At 55.0% G+C, this 24,378-nt stretch overlaps 2 protein-coding genes across 2 annotated transcripts in view; both read right to left on the bottom strand.

Moving 5' to 3' along the window:
* SEC13 (SEC13 homolog, nuclear pore and COPII coat complex component) overlaps window positions 1–1,296 on the bottom strand; it is a 32,703-nt gene extending 31,407 nt beyond the window's left edge. The window contains exon 1 of the mRNA XM_058565579.1: window positions 1,217–1,296. Coding sequence (XP_058421562.1) covers window positions 1,217–1,219 — 3 coding nt within the window. The 5' untranslated portion in view covers window positions 1,220–1,296. The remainder of the gene's footprint in view (window positions 1–1,216) is intronic.
* Window positions 1,297–5,589: 4,293 nt separating this feature from the next.
* Window positions 5,590–24,378, bottom strand: part of ATP2B2 (ATPase plasma membrane Ca2+ transporting 2) — a 171,119-nt gene continuing 152,330 nt past the window's right edge. Inside the window, exons 19-23 of the mRNA XM_058565539.1 lie at window positions 22,652–22,865; window positions 20,840–21,051; window positions 20,590–20,697; window positions 18,513–18,695; window positions 5,590–8,651 (exon numbers count right to left, since the gene is read on the bottom strand). Of these exons, the coding sequence (XP_058421522.1) occupies window positions 8,340–8,651; window positions 18,513–18,695; window positions 20,590–20,697; window positions 20,840–21,051; window positions 22,652–22,865 (1,029 nt within the window). The 3' untranslated portion in view covers window positions 5,590–8,339. The remainder of the gene's footprint in view (window positions 8,652–18,512; window positions 18,696–20,589; window positions 20,698–20,839; window positions 21,052–22,651; window positions 22,866–24,378) is intronic.

The following is a 24,378-nucleotide window of genomic DNA, read 5'->3' as shown; positions in this document are numbered from 1 at the left end:
ATCACATGTGCAGTGGGAACGATGAAGAGCAGAGTTAATCAGAGCTGCCTGACAGACTAAAGAACTGAAGAAGCCCAGAGAAGAGAAAGCACTTGCCAAAGTCCCAGAGCTAGATAAAGGTGGAGCTGGGAAGAGCCCCACCTGCTAACTCCCAGCCCACCGAGCTTTCCACTCCACTAGTCTGCTCATCTAGAACATAAAGTAGTTGTTACATCCAATGCCCTAAATCACTGGCTGAGGGCTAAGGAGAGTCAGGAAGAAAATTCACTGGTAGTTTCATACCAGCTAACCAAAGGACCTCAGAGATAACCAGCACTTACTTTCAACTACTCTCACACCCCAGACAGGATTGGTGAACCCCGCTTCTCAACAAGTGCTTTTTAAGAAAACAAAACAAAACCCTTTATTAAAAAGTCCTTCCTCCCAAGCACCTCAAGTCGTCTGGTCCTTGTTAAGTATTAAGAAGCAGCCCTCACAATTCAGCTCTTCAGAATCAGTTAACGAGTTAAAAGTCCATTTAGAACGAGCTAACTGTCAGAGCACAAGACCCCAACTCTTCTCAGCAGCTGAGGAACCAGAGGCTAAAGCAGATGCACGATTCGCACCCGCGCCTGCAGGGCAGGAGCTGCAGCCAGCGTCTGGACTCCCGGCTCCCCCGGGCTCCCTCGGGGCGCAGGCACGCCTGCCTTCCCGACCCCCGCGCCGGGCTCAGGCGGCCGTCCCTGCACTCCCGGAGCCGCGCGGAGGGCGCAGACACGGCCCCGCCGCAGGGCCGCGCAGCCCCCCGCACAGCGCCGGGCGCCCGCCACAGCGGCTGCCGAGAGCGGCGGCGGCACCGGGACTGCTCGGGGCGAATCCCGGCTCGGGCCCTCGGCGCGCCGCAGGCCTGGCCTCTGGCCCCGCGGCTCCGCGCCGGTCGGCGGGGACGGCGACGGCGCCCGCTCGAGGGCCGCCGGCGGGCTGACTGCCAACCACGCCGGGCTGCCCCCGGGCTCGGGCGCAGGAGCCCCGCGGGTCGGGGGCTCTTTCCAACCGCCGGGGGGGGAGGAGAGGACAGGCAGGGGCGCGCGGCGCGGCCGCACAACTCCGGCGGGGCCCGGGGCCGCCCCTCTGCACCCCAGCCGCCCGGCGGGGCAGGGCCGGAGCCCCCAGACCTCGGCGCGGCAAGGATCCCGGGAGGCCGCGACCCGCTCGGCGCCCCGGCCCCCACGCTCACCATGTCTGCAGTGTGCCGGCTCCGGCCTCGGACGTGGCAGCTCCCGGCGGCGCCTCCGAAAGCCTCACTTCCGTCGCCGGGCCGGCAGGCCGTGGGGCCCCGGCGCAGGAGCCTCCGGGCAGCAACGCGCCAGCTCACACCAAGGTTCCGCGCTTTCCAAAGGCCGCCCCCACCTCTCCCCCCGCGGCCCCGCCCCTTCTGCTTGCAGAACGCGCGAGACTCGCGGGGTGGGGTTCTCGTTCCCCCGGCGACCCTGACCAGGGGCTTTTGGAATATGAAGATCTAGGCTGTCTTGCTCTGGATCAACCCTTCCCTTTTCCTGAGATCCGTATACGAAAGAAAGGATTCACACCCACAGCGTCACCCGCCTGTCTGCGGTTCTGGGTGCGGCCGGCCTTGTGATGACCATTGTAGGTTGATTAGTTCTGGGGGGAGTCGGGAGACCGGTCCTCGTGCTTCCTTGTTGTTAGTCCCTCCTCAGGACCCAAGGCTGGGACCAGGGGCAGAGAAGTCCAGGAAATGCCCCCTACCAGAGGCTGAGCCCTCTCCAAGCCGGGGGACCCATGCTCCAAACTGCCCCTTCCTCGGAGAGCTGGGATCCCCTGAGTCTGGCTCACAGGTAGAGCCCCCAGGCAAGGAGGGATCTCAGCCAGGCTCCTGCAGCTAGAGCCGGGACCCAAGCCCCGGGGCTCCTGACCCCAATCCCCGCTTCCCACAAGCACAGTGAGAACGCTGCACTGCTGGACAGGGCCGGGGGCTCCCTCAGCCACACAGATCTGGCAGCCCTCGGCCGCTCATGGCAGTAAGGAGTCCGGTGACTAGGGTGGAGACTAGACTCTGCTTGGGTACGTCGCAGTCCCTCCATTTCCTCTTTTGAAACTGGAGGTGAGAACCCTAGCTGGAGAGGGTGCTGCTTGAGGGAAGATGTTAAGGCTCAGAGAGTGGGACACACCCAGACCATCAAGGAGCTTTGGAGCGGGGGCCCAGCGAGTGGCGTCTCACAGAACTCAGGGCTGGGCCTCTGGGCAGCAACCCACCCTTCCACCCCCACCCCAGCTTTCAAGACTCCTCACTTCCCTCTAATGGAGAAATATTGGAGGGGTGTGAAGGCGTGCCGTTAGGGCGGAGCAGCCAACAAAGGGGCGGGGCTCTTGGGCCCCCTGTGTTTCAAGGGACAGGCCCTGGCCTTGGCTCTGTGGCTGCACCAGTGATTCTCTGGGTGATAAGGTCAAATCACTTCTCTCTGAGCCTCGCCTTCCTCAAGTGGACATGGGGACAATGGCATATTAGATATAATACAAATATAATGCATGGGGCATAGTGGTTATTAAAGGAATTCCTTGGTGTTGGCATTGAAGTTGGAGAGACTGGGGATTTGGGACAAGGAATGCAACTGTATCTTATTCATTAGGGTCTTTGCTGGTGGGACTGAAAAGCATTATAACATGGAGGTTTTGAGTGCTGATACTGGGATCAAGACTGCTAAGTATCAGTACTGACTCTCCTACTTACTAGGTGGGCACACCTTCCACCTCTCTGAGCTGCTGTCTCCTCTTCTGTCAAGTGGGAGTTATAATACCTCCTCTGAAGGTGGATCTTGGGATTAAAGGGACCCTTGGATGTGAAACGGTGTTTGGAAGTTGGATGGGCCTGTGGTGCTTGATCTGGGGATCAGTTCTCTCTGAAAAGAGCTGGGATTTGTGTGTGTGTGTGTGTGTGTGTGTGTGTGTGTGTGGTGTGCATGTGCAACCCTCACCCTTTGTACCAACACTGGGACCATCTCTTGATCTGGGCACATTCTCATTCTCCGCTGATGTTCAGCAGAGGTTTGCAAAGTTCAGACTCTTAGGGTGCCAGGCTCCCCTCTGCCTTCCCCTTCCCTAGTAGGGGATGCCACCTACATCCCATGTCCATATCTCCCATCACCTCCCTCTGGTTAATCCCAGACCCCAAATCAGCCCATTCTTAGTTTTCTCCAATTTGTGCCCCTACCTCCCAGACCCTCTGCCCCTGAATCTCCTCCTCCTCCTGAGGCCCCTTCCCCCAAAGTCTTGCTCTCTGGGACTGTCAGCCATTCCTTGTGAAAGGTTAATGACTCATGGCAGGTTAAACTTGTCTCCCTTGAACGGTGGATGTTTGAAAGGTGTGACTAGGTGGAAGGAAAGAGACTTCCCACTGCGCTGTGCACCCTTGGGCAAAGTGCCTTTCCCTCCCAGGGATTCAGTTTCCCCCTAAGTTCAAATCCACGGAGGGTAGGGACCCAGCTAGCCTACGGAAAAAGGCCTTGTGATGTGTACCGTGTCTGCATTTCCATGTGTGCATTTATTGTTATTGCTCAGTATAGTGTTGAAAAGGCAGACAAATCCCATTAATTACAAAGAGCACAAGCCAGAGATACAGAGAAATAAAGAGTGTACAATAAGAGCACAGTCATTTCCCAGCCCCGATTGTCCCAGAGCCCCCCAGAGCCCCCCAGAGCCCAGGCAGCTTGTGGAAGCTGGAGGTGGCACCATTTCCTCGCTACTCTGTTATAAAATATGTGTACACAAGAGTTAGCAAAGTGTGGTGACCCCAGAGAGGAAAGGTCCGGAGGGAGAGCACCACAGGCATTACAAAACAGACTCGGGGCTGAGAAGGGCGGTCCGAAAGCGGCCTCAAATCTCTTGCTTTTGGTGGAGGGGGTGATGGCTGATGCCCAGGGCCTGGGACCCCCCCGGCCCCCACTCGGGTGGGTGGGATCTCTACGTCAACGTCAGGAGAGCTTGCTTTGGAACTTGGAGAAGACTTGGGGATTTTCTGCTGTTGTCTGGTTTAGGCCTTGGCTCTGGAAGACCCAAAAGCCTTCTAGAAATGCAACCCTGCCCTGCTCTTCCAATGGTGGGATCTCAGAGACTGTGGAGAGAGTTTGGGGTGCGAGGCACGTCACAGTGCACCCGGGTGACAGCCTCCTGTAAGTAGAGCGAGAACGGGGAGGGGAGTCCGGGTGGTGAGAAAGGCCAGGCAAGAAACAGCTGCACCCCAAAGGGCCTGTCACCCAACTACTGAAAACTCCGAACGAAGAGCAAGAGTTGACCCTCCCCCAAAGAAAAGCAGTTCAGGAAAGGGAGACAGGAATAAATGTTTCTCCATGAGGAGAATTAGAAATAGAGGCAACTGGGCCCCGCATTCTGGTAGTTCTGGGTCTGGGGGACACCCCTCTTTCTCATCTGGACCAGGGCAGATGGAGGGGCTAGCCCAGCACAACCAAAGGGGGTGACTTTGGGTCTCAAACTGAGATTGGGTGGTGGCTCGGTGGCCTCTCTGATGACACCCTGGCTTAGGGGACAGGTGAGATGATGGGAGGAACATTGGGCTTCCCTCAAGATTCAGGGCGCCCTTTTTGTCTCTCCTCACAGGACACTTTATTTAACGAGCCTGAGTGGACAGTACTTCCAGTGGCGGGATGTTTGCACATAGAATGACAGGGCCCAGTATTTGGGGTGGGAGGAGGGGAGAGGTGGAGGACTTGGCAAAATTTTAAAGTTTACTTGGAAGAGTAGATGTGAGAGAATAACCAGGGAATTTTGTAAATTTTTGTAAAAAACAAAAAAGAGTGAAGGGGACTTGTCCCAGCACATATTAAAACATTATATAAAGCGACAGTAATTAAAACCATGTGGCTGGTGCCAGATGAGACACACAGATAGGGGAACAGAAGAGAAATTCCAGAAACAGACCCACATTTATCTAAGCTGTCAGTCTGCGGTAAAGGGGGCATTTCAGGATGGCTGGGGAAAAGTGTGGCTCTTCAGTAACTGGGATACCCAGGATAAGACAGGTCCAGAGTCCCTGCCCCAGTGCAGTCATTGTCATGAGTCTGGTGTCAGAGGCAGGGCACCCTCCCTCTTGTCAGCTCTATGCTTTGGTTGGGACAAGGGGGCAAGGGGCCATGGTGAGGGGTTGGTGGGAGCAATCGAGGCTGCTTCTGGGTTAGGGAGAGCACTGCTTGAGTCGCAGGAAGGAAACGCCTGAGTTTCCTCCCTGCCCACCTTAAAGGCAGGTGACTCTACAGCCCCAGAGGTCACTGAATGGGCCCCTGCTCGTCCCTCATCTGTTGGAGGGAGACAAGTTGGTGAGCTTAGACCTCAGAAATGAATCTGCTGCCTTCTCCTGGAGCCCCTGTCCAGAAGACAGAAAAGAAGCTAAGAGGGTGGTCCAGTCCCAAACAGAAAAAGTATACATTACAGAGTATATATTTACTATGTTCTGTTTGATGTTGGTTTTTGCCCTTTTTTTTTTTTTTTTTTTTTTTTTACACCACAGACATTTCAGAACCACACTGCTGGAGTAAGAAGAGTCAGCAATTGAAAGCATAACCGTTGCATAGTAGTAAATGAACAGAGACGGTGAGTTCTTTATTTACAATTATTGTCTAGATAAAAAAATTCATAAAAACAGATGAATGGTCATAAATTATTTACCCCCTAATGGGGTGAACTGCCAAACGTACCCCATGCTGCTAGATATAGGACGCAGAGTGCAAGCTTTATGTACTACAGTGAGTTTTGACAAACCAATCATTTCCTGTGTGTGTGGATGTGTGTGCAAGTGTGAGAGTGAGGGTGCGTGGGTGAACAGCCATCATTCCTGACCAGAGAAAACCAACAGCAATGTCGGGCACTCTTGGTAGCGCCGTCGCTCCCTGCTCCTCAAGCTAGGCTCCACTCAGAGAAGCCCCTCCTGTCTTCCTCGCGCGCTGGCTCCAAAGGAACAGGGAGCATGGTGTGCAAGCGCAGCTTCCCTGGTGTCATGGAATAAGGTCATGGACACAAGATTGGAACAAAGAAGCGGGTGGAAAACCTTGACAAAGGAAACGACAAAAAACACCACGTTCCAAGGCTGCCCCATGTTTTACGGGTGCAGGTCTTTCCTTTCTCGGCAGGAGAGCTGTGGGCTGGCTTTTGGCGGTGGTCGTACTGGAATCCAATCTGCGTATCTGAGGGCTGGTCACCCCTTTGGGGATGCAGTTTCCTCTGCTGGGTACATTCAGAGATGTTTCTTCACAACATCAAGGTGATGCTCGCTCACAGAGAAGGTCCTCCTTCCACGCAGGTTTTGCCAGGTGAATGGGCTGGCTCAGGATCCCAAACCCTCAGGTTTCTCCACAGCCATCCAGACACAGGCCCTCCTGGCTGACTATGGCTCTTTTCCCGAGTGGCTCTCATCTTGTTTGTGGAAGAATTCTCTGGGCCTGGAGAAGGGAAGGGGCTGGGCTGACACAGAGCAACCGTGGGGAGGGTCATATGAGGAATGAAGTTCGCAAGCGAGGCGGAAAAGTGTTTGGTTTTCCTTGAAGCACGGGACGTCATCGATCATGGTATTCAAAATGTCTTTTGCACTGTACAAGTTTATGGAAAAAGATCGTATGCTGAAAAGTCTCAAAGCAAACTTTGTATTAAATACAAAAGTTCTTTTATGAAAAAAGCTGATACCCACAAAGTGCTTAGCAGTTAAGAGGCTGACATACAATTAAATAAGCTCTTATTAAGTGGGATTACTAGTGCTGTTATTGTCTTGGGGGGAAAATAACCACCTTTTCTCACCTGTGATACTGTAGGGTTTCAGAATGGCTTTCTGTCTGGGAAAGCAAGACTTGCTGTTAAAAGGCTACAGTATATATTGCGACTACAGGAAGACAATTTGGTTTAAAAATCACACTGAATACATCTCAATATACAGATCATAAGGTTTGTTCGGATCTAAATAGTGCAGAGAAAAAGGCTATTCTTTAAAAAAAAAAATAAAAGCAGCAAGCCATAATGATCCTCATCCAATATGCCAACAGCTCATCCGCTGCAATTTATAAGGAAATAAACCTCTAAATTACTAACTAAAAAAAAAAAAAATCAACACAATAGCATTTATAATATTGCAACACTACCTCAATCTCTGTACAGACAGTGCCAAAGAACCTCTTTCTGAAATGCTCTTAGTAAACTTAAGCGAGTTTCATTGAGAGAAAAGTCTTCAAAGCAAAGTCTTCAACCACTGCTTAGCGACTCCTGTCCGTCCTGGGGCCAGGACGGCCGTCAGTGCCACAGACCCAGGAAGCCTTCTCTCTTCCTCTCCCTTTGTCTACGGAGCGTGGTCTTCAACCCTCAGGACGGGTACTCGGTAGCATTCGGCTTCTGCCTGAGCCTCTCGCGGTAGTGACATTATTGAACGGAAATAGCAGGCAAAAATCAGAACATGGCTATCGTAAAACATCGAGGATGCAATCCAGGGAAGTGTCTGTTGGGCTGAGGTGTTTTGATAGCATCTCAGCCACCAGTGTTCTTAAACCGTGCAAATAGCCAAAGATGTTATCTACAGGTTTGTAAACAAATTACATTCTTCTTTTAGGACATAAATAAGTTAAAATAGAGCAATTTAAGCGGAAACAAGGCAACATGCCGGCAAAGAAACTTTATATATCCATGTATATATATTTATATATATATATATATCTACCTATCTATATGGACGTATACAGTCTTGGAGAAGTATACGTTGATATAGATACAAAGAAATGGATATAACCTTGTGAATGTCTATGAAGTTCTTCGGTTCCGTTGGTGCAAATCTACGAGGCGAGTTAACCTCTGCAATTTCAAAAAGTTGTTAAATTAACCTATACAACTGAGACCATGCTGTGCAAGCATTTCAAAAACTCACAGACCAGTGCATTGGATAAATAGTCTCAGAAAAGAGTCTGTTTGCAGTTCCCGCCTAAGAAAACAAACAAAAAAACCCTCCCCAACCCCCCAAACACCAAACAAGGGGAGGACTGGAAGTGTGCAGTACATTCATGCAGGGGACGTGGCAGCCGGGCAGGTGCATGGCTGGTCCACGTTTGGGCGGGAGCCAGGAAGGGCGTGTTCTGGGAAAAATCGCTCACTTCCTTAAGCCCCGGGAGGAGATCCTGCCCCTTGCCTCAAAGTGAAAAAGAGTTCAAACAGCATCGCAGCCAGAAAAAGGGTCTGTTGGGTGGAAACGTTGGTTTTCTTGCCAGTATTTGGTTTCCTGTTGTTGCTCGTTGCTGCTTGGTGAGTTGGGTGCCTGGATGGGTGGGTGCCCGGGAGGGGGGTGGCGGCGGGGTCCTCAGCTAAAGCGACGTCTCCAGGCTGTGGATGGGGCTCCCTGGACTTGAAGAGGTAGCTGATTTGCTTGTGTCAGTCGTCAGGTTGATCCCGCTGTCGATGGCGCTGTTGTTCTTGTTGAGCGACGAGGGCGGGCTCGAGTTCTGCTTGAGCGCAGCATCTTCTTCCAGGTCGGTGTCGTCAATGAGGGGGATGTGGGGCTGTGAATCTTCGATCCGGAACTCAGGATGAGCCATGAAATTATGGATGGAGGTTCGAGACTCAGGCTTTTCTAGACCTTCATAGAGAGAGCTACGGAACGCCTTCACGACGCGGATCTGTAAGGGAAGCACGGGGATGAGAAGCGCTGCCCTTGGGGGGTGACAGCCAAGCTCTGGGGGCTCAGAGGAGGGGCGGGTGGGGAGGGGTAAGGGCATAGCAGGTGGCTGGAATCCACAGTTGTTAGGTGTTATGAGCATGGACAGGAGGCGGAAGAATGGAAGAGGGGCTCAGGTTATATGCATCCAGGAGGTTTCTAAAATTGCTTTGGTTTTGGTCAGAACTACAGCATCAGGACAGGAGGAATCAAGCCCCATCAAAGAGGTGATGGGAAACAGTGGTTAGAGGAAGCATAGTCCACTCCGGCGGGCACCCAGACCTAGTGAGAGACTGAGCCTTGTTAACTTCAAAGCAGAGGTTCAACCATGCAGAAGGGGAGTGGGACCAGGTGGGAATAAAGTAGGAAGGAGGAGAGGCTATTTAAAAAAAATTAATCTTAAAAAAACCACACGCAGTTAAGAAACCATACAACATGGAACAGATAACGTGTCACAAACAGAAAAGGAACAGAAAGGAGAGACAGTTGAATGAGCTGGGATGAGAGAAGACACACAAGGACCAAACAGAGAACGGGAACATCACACTGAAGGCAGCAAAGCAGACCAAAGCCAACTCAGGGCTTTCTGGGGTGCAGAGCAGAGGCAGCCAGAAAGCACGAAGGAGCCGGCAGACCGATGACATTTGGGGGTGGGAGCATGCCACAGTGGGGGTCAGGAACCACACGGCACACACAGACAGACACACAGCTACACTTGGAAGCCTGGACAATGTGAACGGAGGCCGTTTGTACCCAACGTTTCTTTCCTTCATGCATTTGGGAGGTAAACACTCGAGTATAGACTGAAAGCCCTGGCCAGTTATTGGAGTTGGCTCTGGGGTCCCTTATTTCCTGGGGTATTTTCTTTCTTTCTTCATTTGTGCTTTGAAAACACAAAACCAAAAAATGAAGCAGAATCAGATGGCCAAACCCAGCCCTGGACGGGACTCTAAGGGAGTGTGTCACTGAGACAGCAAACAGCAAGTTCTTTCATTTTCCGTGTCTCAGTGGAACCTGTGGTTCTTTGAGGAATGGAAGGAGGCCGGACATTGGGTCTTCCGGGCCAGTGGAAAGAGCTGGACTCGGAGGCAGGAAGACCTGAGCCACTCTGGTGCCTTGACTGTGGGCAAGCCACACTGCCTCGCTGGTCGTCCTCTGTCCTGCCTCACAGGGTGCAGAGGAACAGGATCCTCACTTGGAACAGTGTCCCCTCTCTGGACTCCTGGGAGGGAGAGCCATGCCTGTCATCTCGAGGGGCTGATGAGACTCAGGACAAAGGTCTTCCTTATCTCTTCCCAGCCCCAACTCAGAGCGGACAGAGCCAGTGGCAGGGAAAACAAGGCAGCATTGATGCCTCCAAGGAGCAGAGCCTCAGCCGAGGTGGCCGTGGTGCTGAGGGTGCCCCTGCAGAGTGGTGGCTGCCCCCATACCACAGGGGGCAGAGGACTGGATATGGCGATTGTGGGGAGGCCCTGTGGTCCCAGGATTTGTGGAGCTTTCAGCTACACCCAGGGGTGGCTCATTGGGGCACAGGTGAGGAGAGCCCTGTCCAGGGAAGTGAATTTTCCCCATGACTGTGGCTGATGATCTGAAGTGTCATAGCTCAGGGTGTATTTTATTATTTCAGAGAAGAGTCTTTCTAAAGCACATCATATGATCCTCTGCCTTTTAATTTAGAGTACACAGAGAAGAATTTAAGTTTGTCAATAATCCTTCTTGGTCTTGTGTAAGACCCCACAGTTCCGATTTTTTTTGAGTTTTTCTTCTTTGCTGTCAGCCATCATTACTAGTTCTGACTTTTCCTTGTCTTCTCAAGAGCATCTCTGTCCCTTCCCCGTCTTACGTCCTGTGGCCTGGGGACAGCAGGGAATCCCGCATGTTGGAACCCTGCTTTAAATAGGAGGCAGCACGGGCTAAGCAAGAGCCAGGTAGACGCCATGCATTAGTGCTGGCGCGCTGTGACGGCCCTTTGGCTGCTCTGAGACTTCTTTCCCCTGGATTCCCTATTTGTGGTTTAGTAGAGATGATTAAATATTCTGATCTCATGATAAGTGGGTCATTATCCCTTGATTAAGTGAAAACAACAACAAAAAAGGTGTTGCAGGCCTCAGTTTTCTTGTCTGTAAAATGGGAATGATAATTATCATTGTAGCTGCCCAACCTAGTGCCCAGCATATTCTGAGGCTGAACTGCAATAAGATGCCAGCTAGAGTGCCTGGTGGAGGAGGAGGGATGGTGGCAGGACCGTGTCATGTGACTGACAACGCAGAGGGGATGACACACGATGAGATGCAGGCCCCTCGCCCTCCCCCTGGCATGGAGACAACAGAAAGAATGAACTGCTCTGGACAAGACTGTGGGGACAAGACTTTTCGGGACACCCCGCCACGGCCATCTCAAGTCTCCACTTCGGTTCTCTCCGCGGCTGAAATGGAAAAAACTATGGGAAGAAAAAAAGCTCCTCTATCTTCCTTCCCTGCCTACTCTAAAGATGGGACTTGGGGGCATAAGCCACATTTGGGCGTGGGGTGGGGGGAGAGGGAAGGACCCAGTCTGTGGGGTTTCAGACGTTTTGGTTTCATCAGCACAGGGGGAGCAGGGAGACCCGTGCCATGGTCGGCGCTCTGAGGAAATGCCTAGGCCCCGGGCTGGGATGGGTTCGACATACTCGAATGTTTACCCGGCTTCAAGGAAGCCAAGAGTCTGGGATTAGTTCACATTCATTTCAGGCTCAAGGTTAAAGACTCACAACCTCTTTTAATTTCACTCTCTCTTGCTGAACTCTGTGTCCAGGGTTCTCTAGCCCTCTAGGGAAACAAACACATGGAATATTCAGACAGCGGAGAGGTCTAGGGTCCCCCCCAGAAGCAAGCCATTTTCTCGCCAACCCAAGGTTGCACTCATTTAATTACCAAAACGCTAATGAGAGGTCCAGCTTTCTTTCCTTGCCTTCTTCATTTCTCCCCCTAAGAGATGCAAACTCCTTGCCCTAGCAGTCCTCAGAACCAGGAATCTGAAGGGGGAGTGGGAGAAGGAGACACCCTGTCGAGCAGGGTACCGCGTCCAGAAAGTGCTGGTCCTGGGGTAGGAGTCTGATGCTCCTGGCCTGGGTGGCGTGAGGGGGCAGAACCTTCACTGATGAACACGAGCCTGCAACAGACTTCTGAATACAAAGGGGGCTTGAGATGTGTTGGGATTTGAGGGGAGTAAGAAGGGGGCTGTGCAGCTCGGCCGCAGATCAAAGAGCTGAATGCTCATGTTGACCTGGGGTGTGGACACTGGTTCTGAGTGGAAATTCAGCCTCTGTGGGGTGTGGCCTTGTCTGGGAAGCCCTGCGGGGCAGGGGGCGGGGGGGGGGGAGGAATGAGGGCCTTAAGAGTCAGAGCTCTTGCCACTCACTTGCTTCTCTGAGCCTCAGTGTCTTCCTCCGTGAGGTGGATGTGCTGGCAGACCCTCCCTCCTCAGATTTCAGTTGTGAGGCACACGTGAAGTGAAGGAAGCAGGGACTGCTTTGGAAAATGCTGCGTGAGGCTCAGTAAGGCATTAGGGGCATGGCATTAAGGTTTTGGCAGAAAAAACAAACTCATCTGTGTGTAAGTCAGAAGAGAAAAGCAAGAGACTGGACCAGAGTTCCCTTCTGAATGTTCTGGATGCCAATCTGAATGGACTGTCGTGTCACTGCACGTATCTGCATGCCTGGGGCCCTCCATCTCACAGTGGTGTTGGGGGAGGGATGTGTGATGTGGTGGGGGGCTCCTCACCCCAATGAGTCAGAAGTCAGCCCCAAGTACACACTGCCCTGCCCCCGGCCTTTGTGGTCAACTCTCGATCTCCCAGGGGACAGCAGTTTGACTCCTTCCAGGGCACACAGACCCCAGGTATTTTCGACTCAGCAGCCACACGGCCACCCTCCTCTGCTGGAGAATCCCCAGGAAGAAGACCCTACTCAGACGAGGCAGGAGGCAGCCCACCTCTCCATCCCACCCAATCGGGGGCCCCTTCTCTTACTTCCTGGCCACCTGCTTCCCTGTGGGAAGAAAGCCTTTTGGCTTCTGAAGGGACCCTGCCTGGTATCTAGAGGGCCCTCAGAGTCCTTGGAGACCAGAGGAGGTAACATTGTTATAGAAACTATTCAAGCAAAGGGGAAACTAGGGCATGTTTATTTAGAGTTCGCATTATGACTATGCTGACCAAAATGTGCGTCTTGAAACCACAGAGGTTGTGATCCCTTTTGGAACCAGTATCCTTGTGCAGGGGGATGGTCAGGCTCTCTTCAAGACCACATGCCTAAGAAAAGGTCCCAGAAGGGACCCAGAATTACAGGCTGGACTCTGCAATAGAGGGTACAAATGTAAGATTCTTAAGGAGGCCCCTGGGGGAGAGGCAAGATGGTTTAGTGGTTGGGTGAGGGAGTCATGTCTGGTCAGCCACTTTGGGACCTCTGAGAGAATGAAGGGTCTTGGCGAAGGCCTCTAGGCTCCTTTTCAAAGGCTGTTCCAAAGTTGGGGTCCCGATGGGATAAAGGGGATTAATCTGGCTTGGAAGAGATTGGTTTAGAGATAGGAAGTGAAAGGTGGGCAGAAATGGGGCATTTCTCTGAAGGAGAAGTGTCGAGGACTGATTGTCTCAGGACCAGCCTTATTGAGTGGTTTTATAGATGACAGAAGAAAAGATGAAAATGAAATTGCCAAGGTTCGAGCTGACTGAGCTCTTTCTTCTAAACTGAAAGCAAAGATGAGGGGCTAAACCAAGGGAAGACTTTCAGAGGCTGCGTGGGTGCCCGGGAATGCCAGACGAGCTCTGTCGGGCCAGTGCCAAGTGCCACACTTCAAGAAGGAGGCTGAACCAGGATGGACAAAGAACGGGGCGTGCATCCAGAAGCCAGACTTCTGGCAGTCAGACCCAGCCAGAGGGATGCAGGAGTCCCTGGGAGGGGTGGCAGGAACCGAGAGAAACAGACTTTTTTCCAAGTGGCTCTCCAGGCTGGAACACTTTGGTCATTGCACAAGACAAGTGGCGGCACTAAGCAAGGCCAGTGCTAAGCTGACGCAGGAGTAGGTCTGCCGGGTGGGGGCTTCCCACCAAGATGAGGGTTCTCTGGTGTGAAGGGGGAGAGGATGGGACCAAAGTGTTCCTGCCCTGAGAAAGCCTGGCAGTGAATTCCTAGTGACAATACCTTATGGAAACGTGACTCAGACACCATCTGCTCAAATACGTCCCCACTTCACCTTGGCTTCTCTGGCCCCCGCATTGCTGTGTTTTTGTGTAAATGAATGAGCACTGAGGGGCTTTTTCCCCTCTTCTGCATCCTTCCTGCCATCCTGCATACCTAGCAGGACCGCATCTACTGAACGGTCATGGGACGTGAGCATAAGCCATCAACAGGCTCTTTTTTTTTTCTTGTGAGGAGATCAGCCCTGTGCTAACATCTGCCAATCCTCCTCTTTTTTTTGCTGAGGGAGACTGGCCCTAGGCTAACATCCATGCCCATCTTCCTCCACTTTATATGGGACGCCGCCACAGCATGGCCTGACAAGCAGTGCGTTGGTGCGCGCCCGGGATCCGAACTGGCGAACCCCGGGCCACCACAGCGGAGCATGCACACTTAACCGCTTGTGCCACCGGGCCAGCCCCAACAGGCTCTTTTTTGGCTTGTGCCTCCTGCCAGAAGGCTCACATGGCAGAGTTCCCACCAAGCACACAGGTCGTCTCCTGCTCGGAGGCACAGGATGTATCTTGTGGGTGTTCTGTGTTTGGGTGGGGCTAGAGGCCCCTTATAAAGTATCAAGGGATGAGGCCTGGAGTCTGTTCCTCATCAGAGAAGGCCTAGGGCTGGCTACGTGAGCAAACACACTGGTCAATCCAAGAAGACCAGACCAGGGGCTCCTGTGCAGGGTGGGAGGGCCCGACTGGAGACAAGGTAAGGGAGGCAGGTGGTAAACAGAGACTTCTTATTCTCTCTGGGGCCTGAAGCCATGGAGGGGTTCTGACAGATCTAGACAAGGCCAGAGATAAGAGACCGAACCGAGGTCAGAAGCGGTGGCATGAGGAGATGAGCTTGGCAGGAGGGAGATGACAGAGGGGCCAGAGTCCCAGGCTCTCCCTCAGAGAAGGCAGGCAGGAAGCTGAGCATTAGATCAGACTCCTCAGGGCCTGCTGGCACCCAGCCAAGACATGAGGCTCGGCCCACCAGCTTTCTCCCCGAGCTCACACTGAATGGGTCAGGAGCCTTGTCCCTTCCAGGAAGAGACAAGTGTGTGTGAGGCAGCTGATGCCATCAGGTATGCAAGGGGAGAGGGCAGAGGGTTCTGAACCACTGGGGGCAGGGCCTCCAGGCTGTGATCTCCTTGGTGGCCTGAGACCCCTGACTGACTATGACCTTTGACCTACAGTGTCCCTTCTCTTGGCTGGACCCCACTGTGACTGACTGTGACCCCTGAGGGCCTTGACCCTTTGCCTGACTTTGACTGCAAACTGTGACCTCCTGGCCAACTCTGATCCTTGCCCTGGAGTATGACCCTAGACTGACTGGGACATGCCGTGCCCCCCGGCTGACTGCTCCCCCTTGGCTGCTGTGACCCTGTAGTGTTCTCAGACATTTGATCTCTGAAACCTCCCTGACCGATGGGGATCTTTTGACTGACCCAGACTTTTTGACCCTTTGCAACCCTCATGACTCTCTCACTGAGTGTAACCCCTGACCCCAGCTGACTCTGGCCCGCCGAGGGACTGCCACCCATGACTTGCTGTGACCTCCTGACCAACTGGGACCCTCCTCAATGGCTCTGGCCCCTCAGCCCCCTGGGCCGAACGCTGACCGGCTGTCCCCCGTGTGCTCGGTGCCCCGGTCCCTGCCCGCCCAGTGCTGGCGTCGGTGGCGCCCGAGGCGGTAAGGATTCACACTCACGCCCAGCTGCAGCAGGAGGAAGGCTGGTCGGAGAGGAAAGAGCATTGGACAACGACACGCGACTAGGGCTAGAGAGATTGGCTACGTCCTGGCTCTGGCTGGTGACGGAGGACTGTCTCCGCAGGGCCCCCTGAAAGGAGGCCCCGCTCTTGAAAGTATTGACTACTTCAATCTGCAACGGAGGAGAGAACGAGACAAGTTGCGAGAAGAACGGACACGACAGCTACACGACTGACAGGCGCAACCACGATAACAGCTGCAGCCACGGCACAATGACGTCACTTAAATCAAAACAAAAAGTACCACACACTCCAAGGCTCGGGAAGACGTCTGCTCAGCGCCGGGCCATCTGTGGTTCCCAGGGTCCCAGGGAGGACACGGGGGTCCCACCTTTGTCCCGCTCTAGCGGCTCAGGGGTCAGTGGGCCAGGCGGGGGTCAGGGGGTGATTAAACATGGTGTTTAGAGGCAAGAAGGGGTGCTCATTCCCTTGAGGGCCAGGCATGGAGCCAGAATGGTGTATGTGGGGACTCTGGGGTGGACGGACCTTGGCCCAAATCCTGGCTCTGCCATTTAGAAGCTAGGTGACCTTGGGCAAGTCACCTCTCTGAGCACAGTTTCTTGTCCTTCAGAAAGGGCAATGCCACCTACCTGGCAAGGTTATTTGTAGGTGGCAAAGCCCCTGGCCCACCTTACTGTTCCATAAGAGCCAGGCTGGAGAGGACTCGGGCCCACTCAAGAAACTACAGTCCCACCGTCCTCCTGCGATCATAAGGCCCCTGAAAGTCTTCGTGGCTGGGTTGGCGACAGCCCCAGGGCCATGCACACTGAGAGCTGCCCCCGGGGGGGGGGTGCTGGCTGCCAGGGTTCTTGTCGAGGAGGAGAGCCCAGGCTGTGTCAGGCTGTACCTCACCCTAGCTCTCAGAAAGGGCTTTCTCCTGAACCTCTGTCACCTCTAAAACTGGGGGGAGGGGCATACCTACCTCTCAGGGGTCTGTAAGGCCAATGAGATGATGTTTGAGACAGTGCACTGTCTCACTTCCCAGAGTGTGAGGGGGTGTGAGGCAGCCCAGGGAATCTATTGCCTGTTATGTTTGTTAAATGAAGGGCTAGGCCATGTCACCAAGGCCAGTGAAGTGGGGCTCTGCACTTCCCAGAGCGTGAGGGGGTGGGAGGGCTCTGCACTTCCCAGAGTGTGAGGGGGTGGGGGGGGTCTCTGCACTTCCCAGAGTGTGACGGGGTCGGGGGGGCTCTACACTTCCCAGAGTGTGAGGGGGTGGGGGGGCTCTGCACTTCCCAGAGTGTGACCTGGTGGGGGGGCTCTACACTTCCCAGAGTGTGACGGGGTGGGGGGGCTCTGCACTTCCCAGAGTGTGACCTGGTGGGGGGGCTCTGCACTTCCCAGAGTGTGAGGGGGTGGGGGGGCTCTGAACTTCCCAGAGTGTGAGGGGGTGGGGGGGCTCTGCACTTCCCAGAGTGTGAGGGGGTGGGGGGGCTCTGCACTTCCCAGAGTGTGAGGGGGTGGGGGGCTCTACACTTCCCAGAGTGTGACCTGGTGGGGGGGCTCTGCACTTCCCAGAGTGTGAGGGGGTGGGGGGGCTCTGCACTTCCCAGAGTGTGAGGGGGTGGGGGGGCTCTGCACTTCCCAGAGTGTGAGGGGGTGGGGGGGCTCTGCACTTCCCAGAGTGTGAGGGGGTGGGGGGCTCTACACTTCCCAGAGTGTGAGGGGGTGGGGGGGCTCTGCACTTCCCAGAGTGTGAGGGGGTCGGGGGGCTCTACACTTCCCAGAGTGTGACGGGGTGGGGGGGGCTCTACACTTCCCAGAGTGTGAGGGGGTGGGGGGGCTCTGCACTTCCCAGAGTGTGAGGGGTTGGGGGGGGCTCTGCACTTCCCAGAGTGTGAGGGGGTGGGGGGGCTCTGCACTTCCCAGAGTGTGAGGGGGTGGGGGGGCTCTGCACTTCCCAGAGTGTGAGAGGGTGGGGGGGCTCTGTAATTCCCAGAGTGTGAGAGGGTAGGGGGGCTCTGTACTTCCCAGACACAGCTCTCCCAGGTAGGCTGGGCATGACCAAGCCTCTCTTAGTTTCATAGTCCCTTCTCTTCCTCATCTTACAGGGCTGTGAACACATGCTATGAACTACAATCTGGGCCAGGGTGAGGCACTGGCCTGTGTGCCAGTGTGTGGCTTGTGGCGGGGCCTCGTGGTTGCAGCATGTAGCAGCCATGCAGTCTCTGTCTTAGAGAAGAAACCTACTTCTGAATGGACACATATCCCACATGTGTGCTCTGCACGTGTGTCCTTGGTGTGCACATGTGTGTCTGCGTGTGCATGGGGAAAACGGAGCTTTGCTCCCCAGAGCTGCCTCGACGCCCTAGTGGAGGCTGGGGGCAGTGTCTGAAGCCCGCCGTGGAGGAAGAGGATGTGTGTGCATGTGTAGAAGTGGGCTCATGGGCTGACCACCCGGTCCAGGAGAATCCGGCGGTGACCCTGGCCTGAAGCTGCCATCCTAGCCTCATGTGGACCAGTCTCCAGCCTGGCCTGACCCTCCTGGTGGCCGCCTCACCACCCTGCTCCACAGTCCCTGACCAGAGCCCCTCTCTCACCTCAACCCTCAGAGTGACCCCTCCCCCACCCTCTTAGGGGCATCCCCCCCTGGAAACCCACAGTGGGTGTGATCCCCAGTCTGACCTCTCGCCGGGCTGAGAGGGCAAGGTGGAACATTCCTGAGAAGGCTGCTGTTTCTCGAGCAGCCACGCAACAGCACGTGTGAGGAACGTGGGCATACAGAAGGCTGGTGAGATGGTGAGAGCAGGTCTGGACCCCAGCTTCTGTGGCCCTGGGGGGTGGCATGGAGCGTGCTCATCTCCATCACCTGCCCGCCCCAGCCAGGTGTGGGCCCAGCCCCGGGAGCCTCCTGTACCTGGGTTTGGATCCGATTCAGGCCTCGGAACCACAGAATCTGGCCCCGCCGCAGCTCTCGCTCGGCGTGGTCTATCTCCTCCACGTCCTCATTGAGCTCCTCCTCCGGGATCTCCTCCTTCTGCGTGAGCCTGCCCGCCTCCTTGAGGAACTTGAGCCTGCTGGTCGGGATGGTGGCGATGACCTGCAGAGGACACGGCCGTCAGGGTGACGGGGGCTGTCCCTCAGTTGGCCTCCTTCCCTCCCTGCCACCTCCACCTTCCTCTCCCTCCCTCCCTCTCCTCTTAGCCATTTACCTAGTTATATGTTCAACTCACTCCTTAACTCACCTCACCCATTCCTCAACTCAATCTTTACATTTCTTATTAATTTCATTTTTAATTCACTCACTCACCTAGAGTCAGGGGGACATAGTGGAAGATGTTGGCCATTAGGAGTTGGACAGATGTGACTTTGAATACTCCAGACCCTACTGGTCGTGTGACCTGGGACAAGTCATTTAACCTCTCTGAGCTCTGGTTTTCCCATCCGTAGGCAATTCTCAGAGTTGCAGGATTAAGCGAGATGGTGTGGCTAAGTTGCCATGCGCGAGACCAATCATATTAGGTCTCTGGGCTCATTCCTCCTGAGGTCATTGGGTCCTGGGATACCCAACATGGGCAACAGGGGCTCAGGGCCTGGGGGCAGCCAGTCCTGGGACTCTGGGAATGGTTGCCCTCCCAGAAAGGGAAAGCAGTATGGGAAGGGGACGTGCCTGCTTTCTTACTCTTCCTGCAAAGGGCTTGTCCATGGGGCTGAGGCCTGAGAGGCAGGGCCTATGGGGATGCTGAGGTGGCAGAGGTAGGAGGCCCCTTACATCTCCTGGAGGGACAGACAGGGCTGGCCTGGACATTCAGCCTCAGGGGTTTTCTGGGACTTTAAGGTCAGCATTGCCCACCGGCATCATCCTTAGGGACTAGGAGTCTGCTCACCCAGACACCGAGAGCTCCCTGAGGGTGTGGGCCCCAGTGGGATAAAGATGGCCTGGCCCTGAGGGTGCCCAGGGAATGGAGTCGCTAAGTTCTAGTTTATCAACTCTCCAAAGAAGCCCCAAAGTTTAAAGAAGGTCCTTTTAGATGAAACTAAATTTTCTTCTTCGTCTTCTAGTTAATTTCTGCCACTGCAACTTCTCACTCTAGCCCAGGAAGAGCCTGATGGCAAGAACAAATCTCAGGCTTGTTGTGGCCCCCATGGCCTGGATGACATGACCTTAGGAATAAAGGCCCTCTGGCCCAGAACCCAGCTCCCAGCACTTCTCAGCACCACGTCCTGCTCAGGCGCCTGTGAGCTGTGAGCACTGTGACATGGGGTGTGTGTACATGTTTGCGAGCCTGGAATTTGGGCAAAAGTAGGGAAGGAAGCTGGTGGGAGAATGTTCTGGGGTCATGGCTGGAAGGGCCCCTTCAGAGCATCCAGCCTAGGTGTCCCCAAAGCCAGGGAGGATCTCAGATGGCCACAGACACAGCTCTGAGTAGCTCTGCAACGCGGCAGAGTTCGTCCCTCTCGCATCCCCTCGGAGCCTTCTGAAGGAGGCTCTGCTTGGTGCCACACCACCTACTTGTCTCAGTCAACACCCTCACACCACTTACTCACTGCCCTTCTGAACAACAAGCTGGCTTCAGGCTCTGAGCCTTCACAGGCCATGACATCTGGTTAGAGTTTAATAACATCGTTCTCATTACATTACTTTTTTGTTGGCTTCTGTTTATGACAAGAAATGTTCATTTTCTAATCATGTTAGTAATATAAAGTTGCCTTATGAAATAAATTTCAGTTAAAAAACTGATGTGATTGAAAGAAAATACTAAGTAAATTAACAGGATGAGTGGTATATAGATACAAGGCAAAGATCATAGTGGTGGTACCCCAATGACCAGCATTTGGGAACTGGGCCAATCCCCCAAAGATGGAGAGGATCTTGGACCAACAGCGAGTCCATGGCCAAGCCAGGACCCATTCCTGGGCTCCTGGAGTCCCCTTCCAGTGCTCTTTCCCTTCCCCCGCTGACAGGCACTTCGTACAACCCACCCAGAACTTACCTGGCCCCAGACAAGCTCGCCTAACCCGATGAAGATGCACCACATCCACTGGTCCAGCTGCAGCGGAGAGCAGCTGAACGGCTTCCCCCCAAACTGCACGATCACTATCTGGAGGGCAGAGGAGCAGAGAGGCAGAGACAGAGAGACAGGCCGTCAGGGGCCAGCTCGGAGCTCTGGGCTCTCAGCCCTGCGGAGGGCTCTGGTGGCCCACTGCCCACCCTGGCCCAGGTCAGAGGGGGGGCCTGACTACCTGGATGGCAAAGGTGCCCAGGACGATGGTGCAGAAGATGGGGTTCCGGAAGATGCCATCAAAGACGTTGCGCTCACCGTGGATCTTGCGAGCGTTGATCTCGTTGAAGAGCTGCATCATGACGAAGGTGTTGAAGATGATAGTGTAGTGCTCCGAGGGCGGCGAGTGCAGCGGCGCGTTCCTCCCGCTGTCGATCTGGAACATCTTCTCACCTGCCAGGTGAGAGGGCAGGAGCGCGGCTGAGGGCCGCGACCGGGGGACACCTGGCCCCATGTGGGGGCCTCTTCTGAGCAGCCGGGTGCGTCACCCAGACACAGAGGCACCCCTGGAGTAGGGGGCAGGGCGGGCCTGTGCTGTGGGGTGGCTGTGAGTGGGCGTGATGGGGTAACAAACCCTTTCTCCTCTGGGGAGAAAGACCTGGGGAGGACTGTTTTTCACTTTTTCTGTGGAAATCTGATACAAGTGGAATGCCAGCTGGCGACATTGCGTGTACAACGTCCCCCTGGTTGGGAAACTCATCCGTGCTGGGAGCACTGGGCGTGAACTAGGAATAGCTGTGAGAGGCCACGGCTCTGGGCTCCCCAAGAGGGCTGCTGCTGGTAACTGAGCGTGGTTGCTGAGACTTCCGGAAGCTCAGGGGCTGTGTCAATTCCTATATGGAGCTGCGGCTTCTAGGCTCCACCCACGTGGCCTCCTTCTCTCACACCTCGCTGTCACGTGCTGGGGGCAGAGTAGCCTGGGCTGCTGTGTGGGCGCCCCTGAGGGCATGCCTGACGCCGTCCTGCAGCTTTTGGCAAAGCTGCATAAGCTGGTGCCCAGAGGGCTCGTGGGGTTTTCTGAGTGTGAGGCGTCTCGTGAATCCAAGCCCACCGAGAGCAGGCATTCAAGTGGGGGAGCCAGCAAGTACACCAGGAGCCCACCCTGCCCCCCTCCCCTGCCTGACAGCTCTCTCTGCCTGGCGCTCCTAGTCTTGCATTCACACAGCTTCCTCTAAAGCTTTTCAGGATCATCCTTACAAGACTCTTGCCAACCCATCACCTTCAACATTTACAAGATGGGATCCATGCCCCACCTCCATCTGTACTCTAGACTTGGAGAGCAAGTGCTTGTTGGCATTGCAAGCCCAGCTGGAGGAGGCTCCTGTGGAGGGAGCCTTCCAGGCTGGGACTTGGAGCTGGCCCTGACTCTCTCTGTGACAGTGGGCCAGCCCTTCCCCTCTCTGGGCCTTTGTTTCCTCATCCATGACGCGGGTGTAGGCTTTGCCTGGGTCAAGTCTGAAGTGTCCATGGAAACCAGGCCAGTCTTAGCCCCAGCCAGACCTGGTTCTTGGCCGGCTCCTCCTCAGACCAGCTGCGTGCCCTCGGGCAAGTCACCAACCCTCTCCAGCCTCCATGCCCTCACTGTAATGTGGGTGGTGGCACCGGGGCTGCCCTCACGAAGCGGTTAGAAGCCCCAAACAAGGCGGCCTACATGAAGGCACTGTGGAAACAGTCTGCTGGCAGGCAGGTGTGTGGCACTTCCCCAAGGCAGTCTCTGTGAGGCTCCCTTCCCCGGGGCAAGGATAAGGCGGGGAATGGCTCAGAGCCTCAGGCATGGTGTATGCTGTGTCTGGAGCTGTCATCAGTGGAAAAAGCCCTGGCTTTGGGGTTGGCCAGACCTGGGACAGGGCCTGGCTCTGCCCAAGACTTGCTGTGTGACCTTGAGCAACTAACTTCACCTCCTGGGGCCCACTGGCAAACAGGAAGGCGGTCATGAATTCAGAACGTTAGGTCCAGGCCATGGTGTCCCCAGTGGACGGAGTGGGGGACTCACCAACAAAGAGCAGGGTGAAGATGAGGGTGAGCTGGTAGACGGCATGGCCCAGGATGTTCTTCATCATGGTCCGAGAGATGAGGGGCTTGTTGCGGCCGTAAGGCTTCCTCAGAAGCAGGGTCTCGGTGGGCGGCTCAGTGGCCAGCGCCAGTGAGGCAAATGTGTCCATGATGAGGTTCACCCAGAGCATCTGCACAGCCTTCAGAGGGGAGTCCTGGGGACAGCAGCGTGGAGAGGGCGTCATGGTGGAGGCAGGCCCCACCTGCTGCTATGCAGTGCCCGGCGAGGGGCTCATTACTGGGGTCTCAGCAGCTTCTGCTGGAGCCTTGAGGCCGGCTCTGCCCATTGATCGGCCCTTGGCTGACCTGCCCCCTGGCTTCTTGAGCAGGTTTGCCAGGCCTTCCCTAGAGAACAGCCCAGAGCTGCCCATCTCAGCCTCCTCTTCTCCCCCAAGGAGAAAAGGGAGTGCCCCAGGCCTGATGGACACCAGCTCCCTGCCCTCCAGTAAATTTAGCCACATCCCCACCATCTTCCCTCCTCCCTCCAACCCCTGTGGATGCGTCTCCCCTCCATGCTGAGGCCAAGACCTCCCCCACCATCTCCAGCACAGACCCCATCTCCTCTGCCTCCCTCCGCCCTTCCCCGCTGCCTCTTTCCCCTCAACTCTCCTACTTTACCTTAAGCAATTATTCTGTGTATGATTCCAAAAATAACATATTTTCTTGGTAGAAAATTTGAGCAAGTAAGGAATAGCAGAAGAAGCTAAAACTCATCAACAATCTCACCACTTACAGGTTCCCACCATCTGCATTCTGGTGTGGATCCTTCCACACCTCTCTCTGGCTGAGACTGGGATCACACACTGACTGGTCTGTGCACAATCATATCACGTGGTCTACACTGCCCAAAGTTGCTGAATCCATTTGTCCTCCTCCTTCCTCCCACTCTCGCGCATACCTTGTCCGCAGCAGCCAGACTTTGGTCTTTCCATGCCCCCCAGATGCCCTTCTCCAGGGTCACCAGGGCCTTCCTTGTCACAAGTCGAGGGACACATTTTCCAGCCTCATCTCACTGACCTCACCACCGTGTCTGGCCACTGCCTCCCCCTTGCAGCCCCAGCCTTACTCTCCTGGTCCCCCTCGGCCTCTCTGAATGCTCCTTCTCCATCTCCCTCAGGGCCCCTCTGCCCCTGCCCTTTAAATCTCTGCTCCCCGTGGTCCCTTCCTCGGCCCCGCTCTCCTCTCCATACCTGTCCCCCGGCTACAGGTGCCGGCTTTCCCCCCACAGCCCCCTCTCTAGCCCAGACCTCCCTCTGTGGCTTTAGCCTCATCTGCTGATGGAACAGCTCCTCCAGGAAGCCCACAGATCCTGTAAGCCCAACAGCCTGAATTGAGCCATTCCTTGCCCCTCCGTCCTCTCTCAGTGCGGCTCCTGAGGCCCCCTCTGCCTGCACCGCACACACTCACTCACCTCCTCGCTATTTATCACACCTCCTGGGCCTCTCTCCTACCTCTGCCCTGGCCCAGTCACGCTCCCCAGGGCCCTCAGATTCTTCCTGCCCACTGGCCTTCTCTGACTACATGCACTTCAGGGTCCGGGTCCCCCATGGCCCCACCAAGGCCTGCATGGCCCTGACCCTAACTCAATCCAAGACCTCAGGCAAACTGATAGTCCTCTTGGAACCTCAGTTTCCTCATCTGGCATCAGTTGGTCTCCAAGAAAGCTTG

This window comes from Diceros bicornis, chromosome 2, assembly GCF_020826845.1.
Source record: "Diceros bicornis minor isolate mBicDic1 chromosome 2, mDicBic1.mat.cur, whole genome shotgun sequence".
Classification (NCBI taxonomy): domain Eukaryota; kingdom Metazoa; phylum Chordata; class Mammalia; order Perissodactyla; family Rhinocerotidae; genus Diceros; species Diceros bicornis.
This window is presented reverse-complemented; position numbering and strand designations above follow the sequence as displayed.